This window comes from Hemicordylus capensis, chromosome 5 (genome assembly GCF_027244095.1).
Source record: "Hemicordylus capensis ecotype Gifberg chromosome 5, rHemCap1.1.pri, whole genome shotgun sequence".
NCBI classification, from domain to species: domain Eukaryota; kingdom Metazoa; phylum Chordata; class Lepidosauria; order Squamata; family Cordylidae; genus Hemicordylus; species Hemicordylus capensis.
Window position 1 is genome coordinate 227344073 of NC_069661.1, and position 12544 is coordinate 227356616.

General features: G+C 41.7%; 1 protein-coding gene across 3 annotated transcripts in view; it reads left to right on the plus strand.

The window, feature by feature from the left end:
- Positions 1–12544, plus strand: part of GNPTAB (N-acetylglucosamine-1-phosphate transferase subunits alpha and beta) — a 77118-nt gene that overhangs the window by 42117 nt on the left and 22457 nt on the right. For all 3 annotated transcript variants that reach the window (XM_053254204.1, XM_053254203.1, XM_053254205.1), the window contains 2 exons: positions 9713–9874; positions 11167–11346. In XM_053254204.1, coding sequence (XP_053110179.1) covers positions 9713–9874; positions 11167–11346 — 342 coding nt within the window. The remainder of the gene's footprint in view (positions 1–9712; positions 9875–11166; positions 11347–12544) is intronic.

Sequence of the window (12544 nt, forward strand, 5' to 3'; positions counted from 1 at the left end):
TGACTGCAACTCCCAGAATCCTCTGCTAAAGGCTATTGCAGATGGGGATGCTGGGAGTTGTAGTCAATAATATCTGAGAATCCCTGTTACATGGAACATTGCTTTGGAACCCAGCCTTTATCCTTGCTAAGTTGTCTCTAAGTCCTTGCTACCAGGACTGCAGCAAAGGCAGGCAGGCTTTAATCCTTTGCCCCTACTGTGGTTTCGTTCCAGATCACCCTCTCTTTCCATGGCTGCTGTTTGCACGCAGCTCCCATGATTGTAAATGGGAACTTTCCCCCAGGAAAAATAGTGATTGTTGGGGAGAATTGGGAGGTGAGCTAGTTCAGATCAGGACCATTGTGTGGGCAAAGGTTTAGCATCCCCTTCCCCTGGAAACTGTCCAAATCACACACACACGCACACACACTCTCTCTTACTCACTCACTCTCTCACACCCCTCTAGAAAAATCAAGCCCCCAGATTCCGCTCTGTGTGCTTGAGGTGTAGCATTTCGTTTAATAGGTAAATTGTCTCATTTGGTCATTAATCATTTAATTGTTTGAGTTTTAATGGATTGGATCATAACTAGATTTTTTAAAATTAGACTAGATTTTAAAGGTTTTAAAATGTGTTTGTATTTTATCGTAGCTTTCTTTTATTTTAATGTGTGTTTAATTGCATGTTTTTATTAAGTTTCCTTGTTTTACTCTGTGAGCTGCTCAGATAACAATAGTTATGGGGCAGCTAACAAATAAAATTGTGAGATCTGCATCATTTGGTATGTCAGTGGTTCTGAAGAAAATGTATTCTTTAAAATACCTTTGCGTGGGGCGGGGCGGAATAAAGGAAGGAGGCTGGAAGCAGTGTCAGTCCCTTCCTTCTGATCTGAAACGTAGAATTGGATACTCTTATTTCACACTGCAGTACAAAATGATAACTTTCCCTAGGAATTCACAACTGGCCACTAGGTGTTGCTCTACTCTTGTCAAATCCATGTTAATGCCTGGAACCAAGGTTCTGCAAAGGTGACTTATAAATAAATACTCTCAGTGTATGCCCTTTTGGAGCCTGAAAGTTTGATGCCTGGATTTCAAATCTGTGATTTGCTATTCATGTAGGTCTTTGCTCACGTAGGTTAGACTGTAGGAATGGCACATCTTTAGAATTCGTATGGCATTTGAAAGAGCTTGTAGTCAGGAAACCCAGTCGTTGCCCAAATGTTTGGGGCAGCTACCCTCTTTCCTGCACTAGCGGGTTTCCCAGTTGCATCTGGTTGGCCACTGCGTGATGTAGGATGCTGGGCTGGATGGGTGTTGGGTCTGTCTTTTGTTTTCAGCTATGATGGTGATTAAAAACATGCAGATCTGACTGTAGTGTAACTTTTTAATGTTACATTTATAACATCTAGACGGGGAGGGGGCTTTTGGGTTTTTTAAAAAACTTTTTAAAAAATGGTTAAATATTTGATTTTTGGTTAAGTGGGACTGAATTCTGACTACTAGGCGACAATCCTAGTAAACACACTTACTTGTGAGTATGCCACATTGAACACAGTGGGACTTACTCCCAAGCAATGTTCCCTCTAATGTTTTTCATCTGTGTGCAGAATGAGTTTTGTTCTGGGTGGCAGTATCAAGGCAGTATGCTGTGCTCGCATGTGCATTCAGGATTCACTGTGCAAAGGGGCACCTTTTAAAACGTGGTGATTATTGAGCAGGGGGAGAACAACTGGCCCTATCCAGCCCCAGCACAGCATCCGTCCCGTGGCTGTTGTTGGTGTCTGTCTGTTTAGATTTTGTGCCCTTTGGGGACAGGGAGGCATCTGTATTTATTCTTATTTCTCTGTGTAAACTGCTTCGGGAACTTTTGTTGAAAAGCAGTATATAAATATCTGTAGTAGTAGAATGGGGCCTTCCTGATTCAACCAGAGCGGGATCTAAAATTAATTGAGCGGACATAAAAAAACTCATGTGCATGTGCATGCCTTAGAGGGAACGCTGCTCCCAAGTATATAGGATTGCACTGTAAAGCTTCTGAGTGATAAGAGATTGGAGCTGAACAATATACTGGGGACCATATGCTTTGTTTCACTTCTGTATATAACTGTATTCTAGTAACTTGTGATATTTCTTCCTAAAAGCACTAGAGCTGAAGCCTGGGGTAGTTGTGTTTATTTATAGACAACGCTGGGGATTACATGTGTGTGTTGTTTCTTAATTATGCATATAGTATACTAGTATGTCGTGCAAGCTGTATTAGGAATCGGCAATTGTCTTATATATTTTGAAGGTGGTATTCTCTTTACGCCACCTAATGGTGCAGTGGGGAAGTAACTTGCCTAGGGAGCAAGAGGTTGCTGGTTTGAATCCCAGCTGGTATGGGAAACACCTATATCAGGCAGCAGCGATATAGGAAGATGCTGAAAGGCATCATCTCATACTGCGTGGGAGATGGCAATGGTAAACTGCTCCTGTATTCTACCAAAGACAACCACAGGGCTCTGTGGCTGCCAAGAGTCGACACCAACTCGATGGCACAACTTTACCTTTTACTTTATTCTTTCTACATTTAGAATAATGTTGGCTTTGCGGTATCTCTTTTATTTGTTTGTGTTGAGGGACCTAAATTACTCTGGAAATGAATGTATAAATTATAGACCATAGAATTTTAATTTATCTGTTTTAACTATTGATTTTAACTTTTATAAATATTTTTAATAAGCTATATACCACTTTAAGACCTGATTACAAGCAATATATAAATTAAATTTTTTTTTAAAAAAGTACTTAACATTATAATATCCTTATCTGTAATTTATTTCTGGATTTCTTTTTCAAGGGAATGGTTCAGACAGGATTTTAAGCATGTAGAGCCTATCCCCAGTATAGATTCAATATTGTCCACCAGTCCTACCTCCAGGTTCATGAAATGTTCATGTGCTGGAAGTAAAGTTTGCTTAGGGTTTACTTGCATGACCTGACCCACACAGTTTTTAGCCCATGTAAAACCCAGGAAACCACTACACACTATAGCCCTATGCAAATAGTGCCTACAGTCAATGCAGGAGCATTTGGTGGGTAATATGTTATGACCCCCAAAACACTGGTGTGGGGTGGGCGGAGGGAGGGAATTGGCCTGCTTGAGCCTTTAACAGCTTATAGTGTCCTGAAGGGTTAGGGTGATGCAAGATTTTGTTGCAGATCTCACTTGACTTTATTTTAAAATGTGGTATGCCATTCTTCAATATACATATTGTGCCCTTAGTACCCTGTCTGAACTGGCCTTCTGTATTGGCTAGCGCTGTAAGGGAATTTGACCTTCCATTTGTGAATCCAGCCTACGAGAACTGAGAAGGTCTGGATAAAGGCAACCTCTTTCTAAGTGTGTCAAGGGTATTTATTAAGTTAATGCAAAATTGGGCCCATATTATCGCAGGTATGCTGCTAATTTTCTCTAGTGGATCATATATTGTGTCAGTCAGAGCTCATACTGCTAAAGACAGAGTCATTTGGGAGATAAAGAAAGAGCGGGGAGCTACTCTCGCAAGAGGTGGATGGCTGTAGAGAAACATATTTGTTCTGTGAAGCAAATTCCACCTAGATTTCACTAGTATAGGGCCCTATCTGGATTGTGCAAAAAGATAAGCAAGGTCAGTTATTCAGACTGACAGTAAAAAGCTTGCTTTAAGAAGAAAAGGCCAGGGTTGCTAGATGAAATCAAGGTCTGTCTAATCCAGCATTCGGTTTCTAGCAACATCCAGCTGCTTGCAAGCAAAACATGAAGATTATGTCTATCGCCTGTGGACTGTACCCAGCCTCTGGGGTTCAAAATTATATTGTGTCCGTATATAGTGGTTCCTATTAGTCACAGTAGGGCTGTTCTCATGTGGATGAATAGGGTAGGAGATACTTGCTACCCTAGTTTGGGATCTGTGCGTGCTCCCAGTTTCTGTTCTTGTGTGAGTTAAAAACAGGCTTGGCGGGGGAGAAAGTGATAGTCTGCAAGACTCACATTGGGTCAGGGGACTCAGTCCTACCCAGCAGCTGTACCCAGCTGTTTCATGAGGTGGATCAATGAGCTGCTGGTAGGATGGAGCCCTCTGGCCAAATATGAGCCTTGCAGACAATCGGTTGCTCCCCGTCTGACCTTGTTTTTAACTCACAGAGGAGCAGAAAACAGGAGTGCGCACAGTTCCCAAATTAGGGTAGGGGGCGTCTCCTACTCTATTCATGATTGGGAGAACAGTCATAAATAGACTGTGGCTAAATAGTTACCCCTATCCTCCCATGATTTTTATACCCCTGTCCTCCCATGATGTTCTATTCCTTTTTGAAAGCCACCCAAGTTAGTTGCCATTGTGAGGTGGTGAATTTCCTATGTTTATTGCATGTTGTGTCATGAAGGACAACCTGAACATACTGGCTGACATCCTGACTAATGAAATGCATGTGTTAGGAGGGACTGAGAAGACAGGCCGGGAGTCCTGCAATTCCTCTGGTCCTCCTGCGTGCACGCGTTGTGCCAGAACTCTAATACTGGAGAGCGCTGCTCATAGTCTGGAACTCTGTCAAATCAGAAACACATCACTGAAGGTCAGTGATATGTTTCCAGTCTTCCAGAATGCAGGCAGTGTTCACAGTTATGGGGACTCTGGCACAACAGCAAACATGCAGGGGGAGTTGGGTGAGGGGTCCTGGTGCACCCCCACGGTCCCTCTTAACATGCATTTTTGGTTAGGATGTCAGCCACTCTCAGTGAGCTTCATAGAGTAAGCATGCTTAAGATTGGGCTATGAAAGTTCCACTATTAAGAGTGGAAGATAGATTATGAACAGTGGTTTGGAACCTATCTATATAAATATATGTTCCTCTTAGAGGGGTGTGTGTGTGTGTGTGTGTGTGTGTGTATATATATATATATATATATATATATATATATATATATATATATATATATATATATGTTCCTTACTAATCCCATGTGTGGCAGCTGCCGTGAGAGTTCGCAAGTAGCTGCCGGATAGCGATGGGGACGGGTGGGAGGGAAGAAAATGGCAGCAGTGGCAGCTGGGCCAGGGGCCTGGCAGGGAGGAAAGGTGGTGGCCGGGCAGAGAAAATGGCAGGGGTGGGCAGAAGAAGACGGTGGAGGCTGAGCAGGAAGAAAACTGTGGCAGTGGCAAAGTGGTGGGTGGGCAGGCGGGGGAAATGGCAGTGGCGGGGGATGGCTTTTTTATAATCCTCATAATTTTGTAACTCTTCCTTTACTTGAACAAATGGACAACATTTGTTTGTTTAATTTTGCGTTCATTTGGGAGTGCATCTCTTTCCCTGCAGGCATTTTGCTTGCACAGATATGGAGCAGTTGAGAAAGAAAGAAAGAAAGAAAGAAAGAAAGAAAGAAAGAAAGAAAGAAAGAGGAAAAGGCTGACTTTGGTTATAGTTAAGGAAATTCTATAATACTTAACACTCCCTTAGGTGTGGGAATGGGGAAGATGTGGCCCATGGTAATCTCGTGTCCTTAACACAGTCTTCTTGGGTGGAATGGAAACTTCTACTGATCATTACATAAATATATATTGGATGACAGACTCTGGAAGGGACAGTGTGACATTGTTGTGCTCTGAAATAAATATGAGGGTTGCTGATGGCAGCTTTGCAATCTGTAGCATTTTCACGGCATTATTTTTGGAGATTGCACACTGCTGTCCATAACTCTACCTCAGGCTTCAACAGCTACTGAGGCCACCCTTTCATCAGTTTGTGAAGACGATGCTCTGGAAGGACTGAGATTTATCAGATTTTTCTAATGACAAACCTCATGAGTCAGCTGTAGAGCTATCGGGTAGCACATGAGTTCAAGCCATCAACAGCCTTAAAATGTCACAAGTGTGACAGCTGGGTTTACGTTTGCTCTGGGTTGGGTAAACTGGACAAATGTTATCTGAAAGGAGAGGGGAAAGGTCAGCTTTAAAAGTAATGGGCAGCATGCAGACTAAGCTAGTCATGACTAAGTCCTGTTGAAATTAATGGGACTTAGGCTTGTCATGATTAACTTGTTTCAGTGACGCTGAGTTGTGACTAATAAGTCTGGTTACTGGGCAGTAGTTTTTGGCTTGGAGTTAGCTATCCCGTCTGGCCATTTATTATGGCGAAACATTAAACAGTTTTAGTAAGTGCCGAGCCAGAGTAGAGGGGCACTATGCACAAACTCTTGGGCCGGCATGAAAAGCACCTGGTTTAAGTGATTTTGGGACGGAGTGAAATTGTTTGCTCGTTGTGTGGAGGTAGGGGTTGGCGGGAGGAGCATATCATTATCGGTTAGGCAAGGGGGTTGATGTTCCCACTCATGACACACTTGCAAGTCCATCAACCGTCATTTATTGTTACAGTCACAGACCAGTACAATAGGAACTGTACATTACAGGAAAGATTAAAAGAACTTAAAATACATTTATATCTAAGACTGAAAAAGTTAAGACAAGGATAATTTCTTATTAACCAATTGCCGACAAGCATTAATAGCAGCAGCACAGTATCTAGCAATTCTGTTTGTAATTGTAAGCTCAGAGTCCGAAAGTAACAAAGAACTAAAAATGGCTCTGCCAACCTGGAAATTTACCTAATAATGGTGTAATAAATGCTGCATGAATATCCTTATAGAGCAAACAGAATAATAAAGCCTGTTCGATGGTTTCAATCTGATCCAAGCTGCAAGGACAAAGGCTCTCTGAAAAGGCAAGTAACAAAGTCCTGTCACTGGTGCTAGACAGGAAGAATCAGCCCAGTTGCCTTGGCAATTGTGCCAGTATCTCTCTTCCATTCTCAGTATGAGGGGTTTGCTTGCCATTATTGATGTCATCGCACAGTCAAATCTGATTGGTTACATATGTTGTGATGTCATGATATTTGCAGTGCAATCCCTAATTGGCTGGGATCACATAATAAAGAAGTCGTGAGGGGGGAGGGGGGGGCGGAATGGCACTTGGGGACCAGCAAGAATGGCTCTGAACAGCCACAAACAGAATCAGGAAAATGTAGTTGGCTGTTCCATAGGGAATTTCATACCCTCCAACAGTGCTATATTTGTGCTGAAAATATTTGCATGCAAACATTCAGCTTAGTGTTTGTAGATAAATAATGCAATCATTCTTAATTACAAGAGTTTGGCTCTGTCTGTTGCTATTTAATATTTGCTCAGTGCTAGTAGTGTGAACTGGTGTTAACACTGCCTTGCAGATACTTGTACAGAGAGCAGTTGCTCACTCCCATGTTCTGCTGATTGGTGTTGCAGCTGTCTCTCTCTCTTTTCCTTGTGACAAGACCATGCCTCTGAGCATGGCTCTGGTTCTGCATCTTTTAATTGCAAAGGGGCTACTCAAGCTCTTGGAGGGTTACTACAGTCCTTTGAGATTTGACGATGGAGAGGAGAGACATTAGTACGTTTTTTGGTCTCGCCTTCAGATCCATGTGGTATGCGTAACTTCTTATTTTTTTTCCTGCTTACCATTAGTCTCAATAAATCCATTTGAAATTTAAATCCCCTTCATAGAGTGAAAAGAACCAATCCCTTGCCCTTTGCAAGCCATGTTTGCTGCTAGATGCAGTGCCCGGCATAAATCTCTTTTTATTTTGTCCATTATGAAAGCTGATATCTAGAATAACTGGTGGCAAGCATTAAAAATAGCCAGGAGATCAAACGGTTCCGCAGCAACAAGTGACCTTAGCAGTGGATCGGCAATCTTGGCTGAGGACTCGGAGGAGACCACAAATGGATTAGCTCTGGAGCCTTGTTGTAGCTCAGGTTTCTAGATGTCCGGTTTATTCTTTAAACCTTCCTAAAAATGTGGTGTTGGTGAACATGTTGCTAAACCAACAACTCTTTGAGAGCTTCACTTCAGGATATAGTACAGTATAGTATCTTAAAATGAAATGCAGTATAAATGCTCTTAGAGAGACTGGGTGTAGTGGGACCATGAAGCTTCCACCCCGCCCCCCAGTCCTTCAGCAAATTGGCCCAAATTCATGGTCACCAAATAAGCAGTGTAAGGAATTTTCAGCTATCTCTTTCTATCAAAAATAGATGGTTGTCAAAACTAACTAGAAGCAAAGTCCTCTGGTCAGTTTCACCTATTTTCCTACCAAAATGCAGGGTTGTCATAGGGGAATGGGTACCAGCCATTCCTTGGGGAAGTAGGAACATGGGATACTGCCTTATAGAGAGTCAGACCATGGGTCCATCTAGCTCAATATTGTTGACACTGATTGGGAGCTGCTCTTCAAGGTTTCAGACATAAGTGTTTCCCAGCCCTACCTGGAGATGCCAGGGAGTGAACCTGGGACATTCTGCATGCAAGCAGATGCTCTGCCACTGAGCTGTGACCTCATCCTCTAAGGGTAATATCTTACAGCAGACAGCACTCCCATGTAGCCACCCATCCAAATGCAAACCAGGGTGGACTCTGCTTAGCAAAGGAGACAATTCACGCTTGCTCCTGCAAGACCATGTCACCTTAAGTGGCACAGCGGGGCTTGACTAACAAGCAGAAGGTTGCCGGTTTGAATCCCTGCTGGTACTATATCGGGCAGCAGCGATACAGGAAGATGCTGAAAGAAATCATCTCATACTGCACGGGGGGAAGAGGCAATGGTAAACCCTTCCTGTATTCTACCAAAGAAAACCACAGGGCTCTGTGGGCGCCATGAGTCGAAATCAATTTGACAGCACACTTTACCTTTACCTCACTGCAAGACCAGCTTTCCTCCCGCAAAGGAGGTGGATTAAGCTGCCTCTTGTAAAGAAATCCAGTGTGGTGTGATGAAGTGGTTCAAGTGTCAAACTGGAGAGACTTGGAGTAAATCCCTATTCACCCATAAAGCTCACTGGGTGACCTTAGGCCAGTTTCTCTGTTCCAGGCTAATCTGCCTCACAGGGTGGTTGTGATAATGCATGTATGCCACCCTGAGCTCCTTGATGAAGGACAGGATTTAAGCATCGTGGTGTTAATTTGAATGGGCCTCTTTAAACTCTGGTTTTGACTGCATTGTTTGGTCTTTTAATTGGATTATATACATGATCTGCTCATTTCCAAGCTTCCTTTTGAAAACTGTCCACCCAGTCTGTCAGGTTTTCATCCACCTTTTTAATGATTAAAGTGCTATTCACAGGTTACTTGTACAATGTCTCATATGTTTGCATTTTTGTGTCATCTCCTATTCACTTATTTTGGAAGTCTCCATGAGAACTGGACCATCAAATATGTAAAGATTGTGTATACTGCTGTACATGCATTGAATATAATATGAGTAATGTTTGTGCACTGTACAGAGATTGTTCTCACATTGTGCAAATAAGATCACTATAACATCAATCAATCATTCATCTTTACTCGGTCCATTGACCAGCAAGACAAATAAATACATAGCAAGAACAAATCGCAAGATACATTCAAATAATCTCACAAGACTCACCCTACATCAATATACTCCAGATTCTGCTACGGTAGCAATGTAGTAAAACTTTGCCACTGGGTAGGACATATCAGCATCCTTATCTTCAGGAAGAAAATTCACTAACAGATCACTGTAACATCAACTTTGTATGTATTTCTGCTAATCAATCCTTCTCCTCTGCTGTGGTGAGACTATTGGGAAACTAAGGAGTTTGCACTAGGGAAAAAACCTTTTTATTTGTAGATAACATGTCAGGACTGAAATATTATTTCTCTATGCAGTTGCAGCTTTATTCAGAAGCCAGTGTAGCTCTCTTGCAGCTGAATAACCCTAAGGATTTCCAGGAGCTGAACAAGCAAGCTAAGAAAAACATGACTATAGAAGGGAAAGAACTAACACTCAATCCTTCATATTTATTATGGGACCTCAGTGCCATCAGCCAGGTAGGCAACATTCCCTTATGTATGGAAATATAATGATGGTAAAGTTTCATATGCTTTTAACAAATTAGTGATAAAGAATAAATTTAACAGCAAAACATAGAAAATTGGTAGCAATTTGGAATCTGTACTCTGTACTGTGTAAAGCAATCTGACTCTCAGATGGCTACCACAGGCACAGCATATATAAACATTCCTATGGGCACACGCATTTTATCACGAGACAGTATTTTGAACCAGTAGCATCTATTGCTTAAAGTCTAATCATTTGCTAGATTTTGTGGCTTGGTCTCAACCAAAGACTATGACTAGAAATCAGGATAAGCTGTCTAGATGAAGAGGAATTAAAGAGCAATTCACTTAGGTATTGTACTCGAACAAAATATCAGCTATATATTTTCTTTGGCTTCTAAAAATTCTCTCCCACTTTTTTCTGGCTGACATGAAAAGCAACCTACAAGCGGTATGTCAGCAAGACACGTCTGTGGTATGGACAACTTCATGTTAGCACTGCAGCTGCCTGCACAGCATCTGGAGCAATATCTACTGTCTGCATCTGGAGAGAACTTTCTCAGTACCTTTGCAGTTGCATGCACAACAAGAAGTGAATTTTTGACAATCTGTATTGCTTCTGGAACTGCCCTGTGCCACCCACAAATATATCCCCGAGGGCTGTGCAACCCTCAGATTTCCAGAGGCAGTGCAGACTCTCAAAATTTGCTGCCCCCTGCTGCACACCCAATGCTGCAGATCTAGGGAAGTGCCCTGTAACTCAGACACATCTTCCTAGCACACCATCAGTAGGTTGCTTTGGTATTCAGTCACTGTCTTTCAGAAGGACCAGATACAGTTCTCAATTACCAATGTGTTTTTATTTTTTTTTAAATAAATTGGTGTTGCCTTAAGCCACATCTGTCCAGGAATTGCACACTACCGTGATTTGGTGCAAGTAGTACTAAACTGCTATTCTAGAGTTTTCCCAAATTTTCTAGAACTGTTATTCTAGAAAGGAAAAAAATGCACAACACCTTCATTTGTGAAATGTGATGTTTTGTCTCTATACAAGTACACAGGTTGAGAAGTCACGCAAAGATAGCAAAATGGATGTTCATTCTGCACTTCGTAACTGTCATTGAACAAATGCACAACACCTTCACTTTTTCCTACTTGAAGTTATCCCTAAAGGGGGAAAGATGTCTCTCAAAGCATCTGAATAATAGTAACTAATAATAGATGGCTGCTTGGTTATTTTGCTGCTCATAAATGTAGCATGTGCCACTCTGTTTTTACAATAGTCTAAGCAGGATGAAGATATTTCAGCCAGCCGTTTTGAGGACAACGAAGAGCTGCGGTACTCATTGCGATCAATAGAGAGGCATGCACCGTGGGTCCGGCACATTTTCATAGTCACTAATGGACAGATTCCTTCCTGGCTCAATTTGGATAATCCTCGGATAACTATAGTAACACATCAGGTAAAAAAAGAGTCTGAAATGTCCACTCCCATCATGAGCAAAAGCAAACCTACCTTTTTAATTAGAGGAGACATTTTATACATAGCAGCAGCTATGTACTTTTGCCTATTTGTGAAAATATATATTTGTTTTTCTTATTTTTTGATATTTCATATATCTGCTTCTATTAATATCGAGGTTCTACCTCTCCCCTCTCCCCACTCCATACTTTTGACTCCATTATTCACATAGCTTGAATCCATCAGTAATATTTTTCCTATATATTATTATTATTTTTTAATCCAGTTCACTGTTCTGAATACTAGATTGTGAAGCATTTTCCCACAAGGCCTTTGGAATTAAACTAAATCTGTGTCTAATCATCCCTATCAAATTGAATTAATCATTTGATGTAAAGCAATTCTCATGGCATTTATTTGTTAGAAAATAGTTTTTAAAAATTCTTCTTAAACTATTTAAGAAAAAAAATCCTAGCACATATTATAATCTTGTTAGCTGTTGCACTTATGTTATGGAGTGCTTTGTATATTAACTTTCTTGGACAGAATTCACATTACTATGTATGGGAAATAGCCTGTACACAGTAATGTGTGAATGGTAAACCAAGTGTGTGTTTCGTACTTGATAATACTATATGTTGGGAGGCCGCAGCAAAACAGCACTACTAGGATGGGAAGCAGGAAATAATACAGGGCCATATGTGCCCTCAGCATATTGCGTACATTCATTTTGGGGAAAGGACTCTAAGGGACAATGAAAATAGACCAGTTGGCTCCAAGCACATTCAATTCATTCAGTATTCACATAGGAGGGTACATGTGACACTCGGCTACCTGTGAAACATGGATTGGCAGAAGACTAGATTCATACGGTCTCTTGACTTAACTGGAGAGACAAAGGCTTGGATCAGATCATCAACCAAACCATATTTTAGAAGACCACAAATGATCCTGCAGGCTGGCCTACTTTCTTCTCATCTTTTCCCTCTCCAATATGTCCTCCAGCTGCTGTTGGACTAAACTCCCAACATCCCTGACTATTGGCCACAGTTTGCTGGGTCCAACAGCAACTGGAGGGCTGTAGCTGTGTAGCCCTGTTTAGAGGATCCTCTGCACTGAGGCAGTGCCTGGGTTGGAAGTATCCCTGGAAGAACTGTTACAACATCTTATAACTGGTTAGAAAGGCCGTGGTTCTGACC